A 16270-nucleotide genomic window follows, 5' to 3' on the forward strand; every position below is an offset into this window, starting at 1 on the left:
GTGGCACGGTGGCAGCGGGAGGCCCCATTATCTAAAGTGGTACCTCAGGTTAAGAACATTTTCAGATTAAGAACGGACCTCCAGAACGAATTAAGTTCTTAACCCGAGGTACCGTACCACTGTATTAACCAACAAGACACTGCAGGGACCTGTCAGGAGTGTCCATGAACCACCGGTACCAAGCCATAAGGAAACCACCCTACTAGAAAAGCTCACAAGCAAACTGAAACTATAGCAGGGACAAACAAAGGAAAACACTTTCACCCCTCTGTGGTTCCCCTTTATCACATACACAACCCAACAAGACAATGACCGACCCACCCTGCCATCAACATATGAATCAATATGGCTAACGTAACCTGACAACGACACCCTCACACAAACAAAACATTCTGCTACCAATCAGCCACAACCAACCATACCTTGGGCTCTCTGACCTCACGCTCAGCCAACAAATAAGACACCAGACATGTGACCCTGACAAAAAAGCTCCACTCAAATATTCTCCCTCATCTCTTCCTTCCCCCTCCTAAAATTTCTCTCTCTACTTTCTCCCCCTCCCCCTCTCTTTCCTCCTCAACTTGACATCATCTACAACAAAAATTGTTTCAAACTGACTGTAATTTGTTTAAAAACAGAGACACTGAATGTACTTTTGTTACTTACGAAAAATCAATAAAAACATATTTTAAAAAAATATAAATTCAGTGTAAATAAAGTAAAATTGAAGTTTAACAATCAAGCATAAGAAAGCAGAACTTAGCTAAGAAACTCAAAGCAGAACAATTTATGTTTTAATGGGCAACAAGATTGCTTTAATTCTGTCTGCACTTCTAGATGATACCCTAAAAGAAAACAAGACTTGAAGATAAGTTGCTTTAGAAGCGCATGACTTACGAAATGTAAGGATAAGCTAGGAACAATTAAGCCAAAACCCATGAGATTAATATTTTATATTAATATTAACCAGGTAATTAATATTTTGCAGCAAAAAAAGTTGAAGAAGAAATTGCAAACTTGCAACCATTCCTTAATCATTTGTGAACCTTTAATATGATGTCCAATTAATTAATGGTTAAAACTCAATTCCTTTTATCACCCCATCCCACAAGTCAGAGTTAAAGCTATTGTGCTAAAAATTAGAAATTGCTTAGAAATTAGAAATGCTTAATATTGAATTCTTTTGCTTTTGGTCAGTTTACTTGTCTTATCCTTACACCAGCTTAACATCGCATTCCCCCCCCCCCCTTTATTTTGGCCATTGAATGATGATTTTGTTGATGCATTACAAATTTCAGTTATTATGGGGAATAGTAATCAGAGCAACAGATGGGCATCAAGAAAGATACACGACAATAATAATTTACTCTTTGTATTTCAGTATTTCATTCTGATATGCTCCATCCTTGATTGAGGACCTGCTGTTGCTAGGCAACTCATAAGAAATGGTGCCTTGTTTAGATTGCTTTGGTTCCAAACAAAACAAGGCAAAGCATTGAAAGGGAAACAGAGGCACAACATCTGGATTAGGAATAACAGCCAGGACTTTTAGGCCCAGGACAATGTTCTCCAATGTTGCATCTCAAATGAAAACTGCCTAACATCTTCAAGATACTGAATCATGCTAATCTTAGAATGGTGTGCCTATGCATCCATGATTGGTGGTTTCAAGTATATGCACCTAAAAAGAGAGGAAAGATTAATTTCCCCCACTTGTATACTGGTTTAAAGGATCAGTTCAAGGTGGTACATAATTTCATAGACATATGCATTAAAACAATACAATCATAATGCACTAAGTGAAGTGCTAACAAATCATATCAAAAAATGCATGGTGTGGTTTGCATGGTGTGGAGTACTGTAAATTACAAGGTATTTCCAAAAGGTTTGTTTCTGGCAGCGCAGTGAGCTGGTTTGCACAACACACTAGGACATGTCCTTTTAGGGGGTGAAACTTAATTTTTGCAAATTTATTCAGTGAGGGGTCTTAAAAATTTGTTTTTGGGTGTGAGGAATTCAAATCTGCCATTTTTGTGATTAGACAAAATTTAGCTTGGTAAGTGTATGTTTGATGAAGAAGCACATAAACTGCTTTTGGAAAACCAAAGAATTTCAATTTTGCCTTCTGAAAATGTCAGGTAATTGGTCCATATTGCATATAAATTATAAAGGGTTTAAACAATAATTCACCTGAACTGAGTAATCTTAGGGTAAGCTCTCAATTTGTCTTCATTTTTTCCTCTATATTTTGATGGAAGTTGGCTAACCAAACGTTTCTACAAAATATTACATGGTTTCAAGGGATTGGTATGCAATGGAGCACACATCCATTTGGCCCTGATTCTACAGGATGACTGCACACAGAATCCATTCTCCCTTTTTCAATCTCTTGGGGAATTATAAACATCTGAGGGATGTAGGATTCATTCTGATCATAGTCATTTCCTAACAGCAGGAAAAGCGGGCGGGGAGTTGTTAAAATTAAAGGTTTGAGTCATAAGAATATTGTAAAGTAAGCAAAAATTGCAATACTCTGAAATCATGGTGGCTGCAGTTTGTTGGTTTATTCCTCCTGTGCCAGCGGTCATCTTCTGTTTTTGGTTTTAAGACTATATTTTTCTGGATGATTAGTCTGTGACTTTTTGTATTCTTGCAAGTTACTGCAGCAACAGTTCTCTTGCATGCAGGGACGTGTGTGTGTGTGTGTGTGTGTGTGTGTGTACTTACCAGATTGCTCTAATTGATTAATTAAGTGATGACGGCTACATCACACATATACTTACAGCTATGGTGTCCTTTTGCAAGAATCCTTCTTTGTAGCAAGCCCACAATTTGTGATATCTTACCTATTTGATTTCTTGCCAAATTCCAGCCTGAGCTTTCTACTGATACCCCTTATTAAACCTAAGAAATCTTCATGACATCTCCAAATTTTACATTGCAGTTGTCCAGCAAAGCAGCGCGAATTGAAAACATACACGCACAAGAGGAAAATGTTTATAAAAATGCATATATTGGAGAAAATAACTTATACAAATTCATTATATGGGGGGGGGGGGAGATTGCTTTGCAAAATGTGAACATTGAGCAAAAGTGCATACAAAAATGTATACACAAATAGAAATTTGCGCTACAATGATGATGAAGTTTCATGGGAACTTTATAAAAAAATATGGAAATACAGAGACGCCGAGAAACCAAAATGGATAAATTTGCCCAACTCTACTTGTAATAGGGTGTAATAATATAAAAATAAGAATCCATGAAAATCTCTCTCTCTCTCTCTCTCTCTCTCTCTCTCTCTCACACACACACACACACACACTCACTCACTCACTACCATCACTAGCAGTCCTTTGTCCACTGGCTGCTGGATGAAGCCAGGCTGGCTTTCTCCATACCACCATCTTTATAACTGGTTGGCAGGGGACTGTCATTCCATATGAGACTGAGACTCCAAAACCACAATTCTAGTAAATGAGTGTTGCCAGTAGAGTTTTACTCCCTGTCTCTCACACCTACTCCTTTAACTGTAGGTATTTATATTAAGATCATGGTTATTCTGAAGCGTATTCCAGCTCCACATATGTTCCTATTCAATACTGCATGAATACCAGGAAATCTCGGTTATGCAATCATAGGTCTCCAACAGAAGATTAGCAGATGTAGGAAGAAAGAAGAGAGTTTCTGCTTCTTGAAATAGAGGTGGAATTTGACCATATGCTTTCAGTCACAAGGAAAACAAATACTGTGTGCTGAAATGAATTTCTTGCCAGGAGCAACATATTGGAATGTGTCTGGCTCCTTTTGCCAAAGGAAGTCATCTGATTCAGAAACTGTGGCTTCAGATTTGGGTATAACATATGTTCCATGTGCGATAGCGCTATTTCCTAGTGAGAAAATAGCAGCAGCCTTTTCCATTGGTGGGGGTGCCTTTGAGATATTTCCTGAAGGGAATATGTAGATTTGTCAACTTGTTTGTGTAGTGCCACTTACTACACATTATTTTATTTTAATTGTATTCTATTCTCAGCCCAATATAATGTGCTGCTTCCCCCCCCCCTTATACATTACTGAAATTGCAAGATACTCACTACCCTGGGCATATTGTTCAGCAACCAACTGGTGCTTGGACATCATGGGTATATGTAGATGATAGTATCTGTGTGATTGGCACTGAATAACAAAAGGGGTTCATGCATTTTCCCTAAGGATTTTCTGTATTTTCTTTTCTGTGTTAAAAAAAGAATGTAGGAAATAGCAGTGGCGTAGCGTGGATTGTCAGCACCCGGGGCAAGGCAAATAATTTGTGCCCCCTAACCCGTGGATTTGCGCCCCCTAACCCTAACCCCCAGATGTTGCGCCCGGTGCGGCCGGCCCCCCCTGCACCCCCCACGCTACGCCACTGGGAAATAGTACTGAGTTAAATCACAGGCAGAGCAGGAGTGTCATGTCTTCATAGTATTAAGCTGCCTTGTACTGACCAGATGGAATAAAACATGTCTCTCCTACATCAGTCTCTACAGCCACAGCAGGCACTGCTACCTTCCAACAGCTTGACCTCACCCCCAAAGGCATACTCCTTCATTGTCTCCCGAGGCAGATGGATGCCAGAGATACTGACCACTGCCTTAGACTGGTGCCACATCTAACCTGGCATTGTCTACTCAACCGCACCAGCTCTCCAGGGTCTAGGGCAGAATCTTTGCCATCACCTGCTACCTGATCCTACCTGGGGTTGCCAGGGATTAAGCCTGTGTGCAATGCATGTGCTGTACCACTGAGCTACAGTTCCTTGGTAAAGCTCTCTAGAGCAGGCATCCCCAAACTTGGCCCTCCAGCTGTTTTGGGAATACAACTTCCATCATCCCTAGCTAACAGGACCAGTGGTCAGGGATGGTGGGAATTGTAGTCCCAAAACATCTGGAGGGCTGAGTTTGGGGATGCCTGCTCTAGAGTCTCTGGCAGGGGTCTTTCCCCTTCTCTCCCACTGAGCCATGGGTCCCTTCTTGCTCTTTAAGGTGAACCGAACCTGTACCATGAGATCATCATCTGAGGCCGTTCTTCGTGCACCCCCTCCACAAGAAGTCCAGAGGGTGACAACACAAGAATTGGCCTTTTGTGCAGTGGCTCCCTCTTTGTGGAATGGTCTCCCCAGAGATGTTCGTCTGGCACCTTCATTATACACTTTTAGGTCCCAGGCAAAAACGTTTCCCTTCAACCAGGCCTTGGGCTGATTAACATATGATACCTTTTAATTGTGTTGTGGGGTGGGGATTATTGGTTTGTTTTTATTATGTGTTTTGTGGGTTTTTTTCTTTTGTTTTTATGTTGTGAACTGCCCTGAGATTTATGGATGAAGGGCATTACACACACACACACACACACACACACACACACACACACATATATATGAGTGCCTATACTTCTGAGCTGAGCTGTTTGTATGAACATCACCTGGGTAGTGCATGCTCCACAGCTTCCCAGAATGCCTTAGTCCGTTATAAAGAGAGAATAATTACTTCCTGGCTGCAGAATGTTGTTGGATGTTGCTGTGCCTTCCCATTACTCCTTTCACTAATACAAAATGGATAGAAATTGAAATAATAAATAACTCTTTCTTGGAAATATATTGTTTTGCCTTAGAGTGTGTGAGCAGGCCTGGTGTTAGGGGTCAGCATGGTTGGGCGCCTGCCCGTGGTCTAGAGTTGATCCTGCTAAGCCTGTAGCATACAACACAGGGGCTGCGATGGTGGCAGGATGGCAGAGGCAGCACCACCAAGCAGGTGGTGTTGGGCAGGGGCTCAGTGGTAGAACCATGCAGAGGATCTGCTAAAGCCTGGTGCCAACGGCACATCAGTAATGTTTGCTCTTCTGAATAAATCTTACAACCTAACGTGAATTGCCACTCTTTATGCAACCACAGCCTCTATATTTCAGAATGGTGCTTAAACAAAAGAAGGCCTGAGGCTGAGATATAATTACACCCAGCCATAGCAATGATCCTGACTTCTCCCTTTCCAGGCGATCTGGTGTCTCGAGCAATGCATCACCTGCAGCCGCTCAGTGCGAAGCAACATAGCAACAGCACCCCCATGCACCATAAGCAGGGGTCGCTCTACTGGGAACCAGAGGCCTTGTACACGCTCTGTTATTTTATGCACTGCCCACAGATGGAATGGGAGAACCCGAACGTGGAACCCTCCAAAGTAACGCTACAGACGGAAAGGTAATGATCTCCTTTACCAACAGATCCACAGTTTTCTTATTAGTTACCGAACGCGGGCTAGGCACTGTAGATTTCTCCATTCAGTCTATTTTGGTTATGATTGCTTTTTCTTCCTGGAATAAATTTCGCCTGCCATTAAGTGCTCTGTGGCTGACCCAGAATATATCAAAAATGACACCCAGTGGCTACATACTGCAGATTGGTTCCAGATGTCTATTTTGGAGAGATCTCTTTCACCCCCCACCCCCCAAACTTTGTTCTCTTTTTGTCTCTTGGCTGTGCCTGTGATTTTGGAAAGGAAAATTAGAGGTTCTGTTTGTAGCTTAACAGGTTTGGTTTTAAATGTGTTTTTTTACAAATTTAATGGGCTTCAGCAACTGTAATTTGGGACTCAGGGACTGAGCAGAATATACGCAGTATGTGAAGAACAAGTTGTGGAGTCTATTACATTGCTAGTAATGCCTGTTGACATTCAGAGGTGACTTTGAAACATGTTCATCATTTAAGCCCTAGTTTTCTGGTTTTAGCCAGACTTAGAAGGCCAAAGATGGGCCAGGATAAGAGTTACATGCGTACAATGTGTGAAATAAAATGTCCTAACTTGAGAAATTTGTTTGAAATAAGGGGAAATCTTTTGGGAGATGTTAAAGATCCGCATGCCAGAGGATTCTGGTATAACCTGGGTTGACCAAAAGTCAATAATGCTTCTGTTGCCTTCCAGTAGTCCATGAATAGATTTTGGATCTACAACAGCTGTTTGCAGTAAAGCATCTTGTGGGATCTGTGGCTGAGTGTATCTCAAGAAGTCAGTATATTTTGTTATGGGAGAGCTGCATAACCTGTCACCCATGAAGCCAAACTGAGTCCACCAACAAGGCTGGCTCCATATATGAGGGGCCTCTCAGCTACATGTCATCTAGAGGGCGGCACTAGTCCAGTTCAGCTCCCCCACTTCTTTGCAGACTGGCCCTAGAATGGGCTTGCTTTTAGTACGGTGGGTGACAGCAGCAGAAATCTGCAGCAGCAACCTGCCATCTTGATTTTTTCCCCACAATACCTCTACATCACAGATGTTGCTGAACTACAGTTCCCATAATTCCCACTTTTTGGCCATGGTTGGTGTTCATGTGAGTCCAATAACACCTGAAGGTCTACAGATTCATCATCCCTGCCCTACATAGCATAACTTTGGGGCGTTGTAGGAATGTCAGAATGCTTCCCACTTCCTTGCTGCTCTCACACAGTAAATTTGAGGCAAGTAACACAGTTAAGCAGGAGGGACCACCTGAAACACTACTGGGCTTCAGTAGCTGCTCAACTATGCTGGGTACTGCTTTGGGAGAAGGGTTATAGTTCTATGGTAAAGCATCTGCTTTGCTTGCAAAAGGTCCCAGGTAAGCTGAGGGAAACCCCTGCCCGAAACCCTGGAGAGCCACTGCCAATCATTGTTGTATATACTGAACTAGATGGGCCAATGATCTGACAGGCAGCTTCCTGTTCTACTTCCTAGCGGTTCAGTTAAGCTTCTGTTTTTGCTGCAGGCTTTCATACATGGCTGAAGGGCTGCATTTGGTTTGGTGAGTCACAATTGTGCAATCCTGGGTTATGGGTTAGGTCAGTTTGACATGTTTCACCTGAGTCCTCTGTTCAAGTGCTCTCAAATTTGTAAAAGAAGAAAAGAAAAGAAGAAAAGAAAAGAAAAGAAAAGAAAAGAAAAGAAAAGGACTTTTGATATATTTAAGTATACTGCTCATATGATCTACTGTTTATTCAGTAGTTATTAATTTATATGCTGTACAATAATAGGGATGGGCAGGCATCAAGCTTGAGGGATCTATTATGTTTTTCTCAGGACCCCCAAAGTCCACCAGTTGCAACCAAGTGCAAAACGGTGGCTTAGAAAGGGAAGGCAGATTTAGAAATAAAGAGCAGGGTGCCTCTGAGTATATATTAGGACAGGAATTACTGATAGTTTTCAGTACCAAAACTGAGCTCACTGTTTTCTTGTACATTCTTTCCTTGTGTCCCCACCCTCCCACCAAGTTTCCATTTCAACAGCCTAATCTGGGTGGAGTGGGGTGGTAGTGGAAGTTGTTGATAATACTAAACAATTGGGAGTTAAGAAATCCTTGGGGATCTCCTGAAAATCACCTAGAGATCCCACGCTACGTTTTGCCTGCCTCTTCCATACAGAATGTGGAAGTGGCACAGCCACGGCTAAAAGGACTTAAAATCTACATTGGGCAAACAAAATTAGATGAAAGAAGTAGAGTTGCCCGGTTGCCACCCAGAGCTGCTCTCCTTCACATTTCATCCTTTGCTTGGTCCCTTCACAGGCCTTCCTCATCTGTAGTAGCAAGCAGAAAAAATACAGCTTTTTATCACGGCAGATAGGGCAGGAGTGGGGCAGACGATGCCCCAGCTGGATTCCCCCACCTCCTTGCCCTCTTCAAGATTTATGAAGCATTTCTTGGTTGCAAACTGGCACCTTTACAAAGAATGGAACAGAACTTAGGGTATATATAGCCAGGTGCATAGAACAACGTGACAAGCAGGCAAGGAGAATTAATGGTGATTCACACAAGGTCATGTTTAGTTGTATATATTATATTTTCCCATCCCTGCTTTCAGTAATGAATCTTAGTTTGTCTATTCTCATTCCTTTACACTTATGCACATTTCAAATAGCATGAAAATAATAATAAGGAATAAAAATAATAAAAGGTAATAAAATGCAGGCTAGTTTTGACATTTGTCAACAACTGCCCCATCCCCTAATTTAGTTACGCTGCTGCACTTATTAAATTGTTAGTATTCTTGAAGCAGTTGGACTGTATTGAAATCAGACAAAGGTCTGTTCCTTTTTAAGCCCTGTTTGACAAATTCTCTTTCCCTGGAAAACCACTTTAGGAACTGTGGTAATGTGGTAAAGGCCAGAGTAAGCTTTCTGTATTGTTGCCAGGACCTTGTGGTTGGCTTTGGAAGGAACAAAGATACCTTCTGCTGCCTAATCAGATGTGCTGTGGTGTTTAGCAACAGAAATCTCAAGCGCAAAGGATATTATAGAGGCCCAGATCTTTCCATGGACTGAGTTATGTAATCTGCTTTTTCTGTTCCAGTTTTCATGCTGCCTCACAAAAGCAATTGGTTAATGTGGCTTTCAAAAGTTTTCTTTTGTATTTTAATTTCCACCAAAGGGATACTGGTGGTATTCCCTATTGTAAGTCATCCTTTTTAGTGTGTGATTTATTGGAAGCATTTCCCCTTGTGAATCTCCCTCTCCCTCTCTCTGATGCTTGAAAGAAAAATGAAATTATTCTTAGTCACATTTTTTTCTAAGCATTTTGCTTTATCTTATCTGACTTCCAGGTGTTTTTCTCTATTAACTTTGCTCTCATATTTGCATTTTGTTTTGTTTATAATGGAAAGAGTTAGATTGTTTCTCATTCCCTGGCTGTTTTATCTTGGCTTTCTAAATTTGACCCTCTGTAATTCAAAGTGAGATGTCCTTGGATGTTGTCACTGTAAGTGGCTTCCCTGCTTTATACACACTGCTTTATAAACAGACACACTTCTTCCCAGGGCCGGCCCACCCATGAGGCAAAGTGAGATGACAGCCTCAGCCATCAGAATCGACAGGAACAACAGACCTCGATGTACAGTAGATCTTTATTCCCTGCTTGTTCCTGATATAGATCTTCATTCTCTGACAGGGAGGGGGCGCCATTTTGTGGTTCACCTTAGGTACCAAAATGTCTTGTACCAACCCTCCACCCTCAGACAGAATCTTAAAAATAAGAGCACAGTTGTGCAGATTATTTAAATGGTGGAGCATGAATAGCAAAAATCTATTGCAGGGACGGCTAATCCATCTGTCACATGCACCCCTCATATTGTTTGTGCTCCCCAAGTTCTCCTTCCAAATTTGTCATTAAAAAAAAAGTTTTGACAGGGCCTCTGCTGTGATGTCAAAAATTTATCACCCCAATTTTATCCATTTAAAACAAAAAAATAAACAAACATATTTTCCCCTGACTTTTGTGCCCCCTCAATGCCCTCCAAGATGTGTCAGCCTTAGGAGGAAGGAGAGGAAGAATAACAATTTTGCTGAGCACTTCAACAGGTTCCCTCCTTTAAGTAATGCAAAAAGGTTTTGTGGCTTCCCAAATGTGTCCTTAAAAATAAAGCCACACCCGTTTTTACGCTTCGGCCATACCAGAGAGAATATCACTGCTGAGGTGCTGTAGCATTGTATTTTTCAATATCCATACAAGTTCATAAGGATCTGGGAGTGTTTACCTCCAAATAATCTTCACCCTCTCAGCCTTTCAAGTCTGCTATTGGTTTTGTTTCTCTCCATTCTGTGTGTGCTTGTAAATTTGATATACCCCCCCCCAAAAAAAAATAACAGTCACATTTCAGGAGGTGGGGGTAGTGTCTTCTCAGTCTTGCTGCTCCGCCCTTTTGAGCAAATGGTATCACTGCTGGGGTGAGGAAAGTGAGTGTGGCAGCACTCCTGTTCTGTACTGCTCCCACATTGTGGTGTTCCCTACTGACATAGTTTATTTCTGAGCATTATGTTCTATGGGTTTTCTGGATATTAAACAAGATGTATAAGTCAGCCCTCCTTTTCTGGGCCTACCTACATTTATCTTTAAATGCCTACTGTTGCTTTACACCTGAAGCCACTTTTTATAGTCCCAACAGGATCAGCAGGACTAAATCAAATTCAGTGGCATGCTTCCTCCTTCTTCAGTGTGCTAACTCAGTAGAGGTGCTACATTGATTGCTGGGGGTTCCTTGCAAGAGCTGGTTGGCACATTGTCTCTGCTTGCTAATTTGTGTGGGCTTCCTTTCCTTGCTGGCACCTCGCCTGCCAACTATATTGGCACGACCCTTATCATTGCCCCCACACTTGCTGTACAGCAACTTTCTTTTCCTATTATTCTGACTGAAAGTGTCTTGGAATCCACTGTCTTGGAATCCACATTAATTTTATTTGGCAGCATACTGGGATTCCTCTCTGATGTTTGGGCTGTTTTTTTTTGGGTTCATCCTATGGCCTTAGGGTGAAAAATTCATTATACCATTTCTGCTGTCCCCCCCCCCCAACTTTTCTTTTTCCCTTGAAGCCTTAAATGATTTGAGTCTGTCCACCATCCCCATTCCCTCCCCTGCCTTTTAATTTCCAGTCTGACTTGTGTGTGTTTGTCTCATATTGTTGAATGTTATAGCAGGCGTAGTCTCATTTTGCATATGTATTTTCCTGCCAATGTATAGTGGGACCTGTTAAGAAGTAAAAGGGCAACAGGAGATGGAGTTGGGGCGGTGGGAATGAAGACACATTAAATTAACAATAAACCACCAGAGGGCTTTGTGTATGGCCTATTTTTTTGTTTTAAAACTCTGGGAATATATCACTAATATTGCTGGCTCCTATCAGTTGTTTCCTGACTAGGTGTCATAGCACATGTCTGCAGTAGTTATAACTATTGTTGTACATAGGAAATTTCCATAAGCACAAATGCTTATAAAACAAAACAATTATTTCTTTATTAAATTGATATGACCCCTTTTGTGCAAAGACCACAGGGTGGCTTACAACACAGAACACAAATTTCCGCAGGTGGCATAATATCTGTACAACATAAAAATCAAAGCAGTTCTATAAATACTACTATAATAATAAGGAAACATAATAAGATACATGTTCTCATAATAGCAATGGCATAAAATAGGAGAGGAGCAGTGGGGTGTCTAAGTTACAAAAACAGTGCACAGCAACAAAATATTCTGTCTATCCATGTTGTTGTTGTTTAGTTGTTTAGTCGTGTCCAACTCTTCATGACCCCATGGACCAGAGCACGCCAGGCACTCCTGTCTTCCACTGCCTCCCACAGTTTGGTCAAACTTATGCTGGTAGCTTCGAGAACACTATCCAACCATCTCGTCCTCTGTCGTCCCCTTCTCCTTGTGCCCTTCATCTTTCCCAACATCAGAGTCTTTTCCAGGGAGTCTTCTCTTCTCATGAGGTGGCCAAAATATTGGAGCCTCAGCTTCATGATCTGTCCTTCCAGTGAGCACTCAGGGCTGATATCCTTAAGAATGGAGAGGTTTGATCTTCTTGCAGTCCATGGGACTCTCAAGAGTCTCCTCCAGCACCATAATTCAAAAGCATCAATTCTTCAGCGATCAGCCTTCTTTATGGTCCAGCTCTCACTTCCATACATCACTACTGGGAAAACCATAGCTTTTACTATACGGACCCTGTCTATCCATAGGTAGCTCTTATTTCTGACCCCCACTGAAAATGGACAGGACCCCCCCACCCCCCAGCTCTCATCTGGGAGTTTTCCTCTCCTCTCCCAGTCTGTTATCCTCGACTTCACTTCCTGCCTTTTCACCATCTATCTGCCACTTTCACATATACCAGAAGTTGAGAATCTTTTTTTTTCCTACTGAGGCCGGAATCCCTCAGGTGCAATTTGCTGGAAATTTATCATATGCTAATATGTTTATGTGCAAATCTAGAAATAATTCCTGCAATTCAAATCGGAAAACAATGCATCTTACCACGGTGGGAAAGGCTTGTGATCTGGTGCATTGTGTACCTGCTCAGTTTTCAGGCTAAGTGCTAGCTTTTCATGGACCACTTAAAGGCCCCTGCTTCCCCTCCTTAGGGTTCATTATCTTTAAACCAGGCCTGCCGCAGACAGGCCTTCAAACAGAGGAGTGTCTCCTGTAAAATAGGGCATATGGTCACCTTTTTTTTATTTCCCCTATCAGTCAGGTTTTTTTAAAAAAAATGCTGTGTGAGACTGTAAATCTTTTTTTCTGAGAAATGTTTATTTTTTTTCCAGTTGGCAAACATTTCCCACAGCCTTTCAGCTCTTCCTTTTGGGTAGCTTTAATGCCTTGCTTGTTGAATAAGGGAAGTGCATGGATGTTATAAATCTTGCAGTTTATAAGTATAAACAAAAAACGCACACACCTGATTAATTCTTACAGGCTCAGACTTGCTAAACAAATTACAGGTATAACCCCAGATGCAATACCCCACCCCCGCAGCATATTAGACATTGGGGTCACATTTTTCATCCTTCTTTAGTACTCTATTTTTCAACTCCCCCCCCCCTTTAACGTTACAGGTTCATTATTTGCTTGAGAAGGCATAAAATAAGAAAGAGGTTTCAAGTCTCTTAACGATGTCAGGAAACAGAGAGTGGAACACACTGTATATCACGCTGAATGGCTATGTGGGATATGCCCAATTGGGTCGTTTTTTTGCTCTGAAATTTGAGCTACAAGAAGGTATGGAGAAACTCCAGATCCTGGGACTTGCCACCTTTTGTGCTCTATTGAGCATGTTTGGGTTTGGGTTTATTTTTACAAAACCATGTATCTGGTAAAAGAGGTACAAGTTTGTGTTTTATTTACTTTAATTGTTTAAAAATTATATTGTGCTTTTGTGAACACATGCACCCATGAGTTCTCAAGACAGATGAGAATAAGACTCAAATGACACATGACTGCAGTTATTGGGGTGGCCTTGGGGACCTCGACACGCGAAACTTGCAGCTTTTGAAATATGTCATTTTCAACACATCTAAAATTTGTGGTAGGGACTTTTAGCAACCATTAGCATCAAATTTCTGAATTTTTATATGGTCACCTAGAAGAGAAAATCTTGATGTGTTCCTCTCTCTAGCCTTTGCCCTCCTTCCATTTTCAGTGGCTTTTTAGTGGTGACTATGTACCATTAGGGCAGGACTTTGGAGCCTGGGAGAGAAAAGAAAAATGGAGGGACCTCTTAGGTGTCACCATCATTGAGATTTCACTTTGCCACTTGCATGATTGGTATTAGTCCTGCACTCACTGATGCTTTGGTGTTCACAGCCAGGGGCAGGCTGCCTTTCAGATTTTCAATGGATGAACATCTCTCCTTTCCTATTTTGGATGCATCCTAAAAACCACTCACAGAAATACATTCACAGATATTTTAGAAGCTTAGCATTTTGTTTACAGTACTTACATTTTTAATGTTTATATTGTTTAGCTTTTTAAGAGATTATACATGGTTATTTTATACAGAGCTCCTAATTAATACGTAAAGTGCTTTAAAAATAATTTTTTTAAAATGCAATCATTTAGAGCAACTAAACTTTTCTGGTTGTAAGTTCAGTTGTGTAGTGAAGAGAAACCAATTAATGCATGCTGCTAATGCAGTGTCGGATTACAGTGTTATCCCACAGACAGCGATCTCTAGTTTATTTTTATCCTACTGCCTTTCAAATTACTGCACCGCTTTAATTTTGCCTTCCTTATTTTCTTCACAAGATTACACAAACATTTAAAGAAATCCCTGTTGGTGCTCCATGTTGATTCTACCCAATCAAGACATTTCACATATAATTCAGTCCTGCACAATTTGTGACCCACACAACCTATGTGTCAGACCACAACCCACCAGCCATGGATTCAAAGTTTGACAACCAGTAAGCCAATGGCTTGGTGGGGCTGTGCTGCTTCCCTATACCTCCCTCTGACTGAGTCTCAATTGTATTCTGGGACAGAGGAGGGAGGTGCCAGTGGGGACAGCATGGTGCAAATGTGCCAATGAAAGCCACTCTGTGTACCGGCCAGAGTGTTTGCACCTCACCACCACCTCACCCCTCCTTATCCACCCTGATATGCAGCAGCAACTCAGTTGGAAGGAGGTCAGGTAAGTGCCATTATCCCACCATGCCACCCACTACTGTTTGACAACCCCACTGCTTTTGTTATACGAGATTGGCAGCAAAAACAGGAGGTTTATCAAGCTCTGGGTGGGTTGCTTGTGGAATGCCCTCCCTTAGGAAGGTTTGCCTAGTGCCAAAGCTGGTATCTTTCTGGCCCCAGGGGAATATCTTTTCATTTGCCTGGGTCTAACAGTATATCAACGTATCTCATTTAAATTAGTTGATTTTATTGATTCTGCTTATTCTCTGCTGTGCTGTGCTGCTTCCTGTGGTTTTAGTGGTGTTCTTTTGTTGTAAGGGCAGAGGGAACATAGCATAGTCCCAGAGCAAATGCTCTGCTTGCAGAACATCCCAAGTTCAGGTTCTGGTCTCTCTAGTTAAAACGAGCTTAGGTAACAACTGATGTGAAAGAACCATGCCCTAGACCCTAGAGAGCTGCTATCAGTCAGGATAGACAGCAGGAACAGAGGAGAAATTTGGTCAGTTCAAATTTCACATCTTCAAGGTAGTCATGATTCAGAAACCGCAGAGCAAAATTACATAATTTTATTTCTTAAAAGACCCTGATGTTGGGAAAGATGGAGGGCACAAGGAGAATGGGATGACAGAGGACGAGATGGTTGGACAGTGTTCTCGAAGCTACCAGCATGAGTTTGACCAAACTGCGGGAGGCAGTTGAAGACAATAGTGCCTGGTCACGAAGAGTCGGACATGACTAAACGACTAAACAACAACAATTTCTTAATGGTTGAGCATCAGTCATGTTGCATGGGCAGAGCATAGCTTTGTTGCTGACCCTTAAAAAAGAAGAAGAAATAAAAAGGCTCAATGTTGTGTGCTCCAGCACATAAGAAGGGAAATGCAAAGCCTGCAGAGAGAGGATTTTCCTGAGAGCTAACACTGATTTTCCGAAGCCAAAGCCCGGAGAAGCTGTTTGACAGTTTCATCTCAGCAGCAAGTCCAGCAGAAGACTTGAGGCAAAGTCTGAAAGGAGGTTGCAGTGGATAAAACAATTGTATTTCTTCACATTGTGCCTATAAAATCTTGCCCAAAATGAATGGGTACCATATTTGAGGCTTTTTAATCTAGAAAAAGAAATGGCCAGCATAGCTATCCTAACCATGGCCACAAATGCACAATACATTTTAAACAGTATCGTATCACTTTAGACAGTCATGGCTTCTCCCAAAGAATACTGGGAACTGTAGTTTCTTCAGGATGTTGGGAGTTGTTTGAACACCTCATTCCCCTCACAGAGAGGTTTAACCCTCTTCCTAGACACAGGGCATTGAGATCCATGCTA

At 41.7% G+C, this 16270-nt stretch overlaps 1 protein-coding gene across 2 annotated transcripts in view; it reads left to right on the plus strand.

Moving 5' to 3' along the window:
* Window positions 1-16270, plus strand: part of ABTB3 (ankyrin repeat and BTB domain containing 3) — a 219755-nt gene that overhangs the window by 134321 nt on the left and 69164 nt on the right. For both annotated transcript variants that reach the window (XM_083462146.1, XM_083462147.1), the window contains exon 3: window positions 6025-6229. In XM_083462146.1, coding sequence (XP_083318272.1) covers window positions 6025-6229 — 205 coding nt within the window. The remainder of the gene's footprint in view (window positions 1-6024; window positions 6230-16270) is intronic.

Source organism: Podarcis liolepis, assembly GCF_965112155.1.
Source record: "Podarcis liolepis genome assembly, chromosome: 10".
NCBI lineage: Eukaryota > Metazoa > Chordata > Lepidosauria > Squamata > Lacertidae > Podarcis > Podarcis liolepis.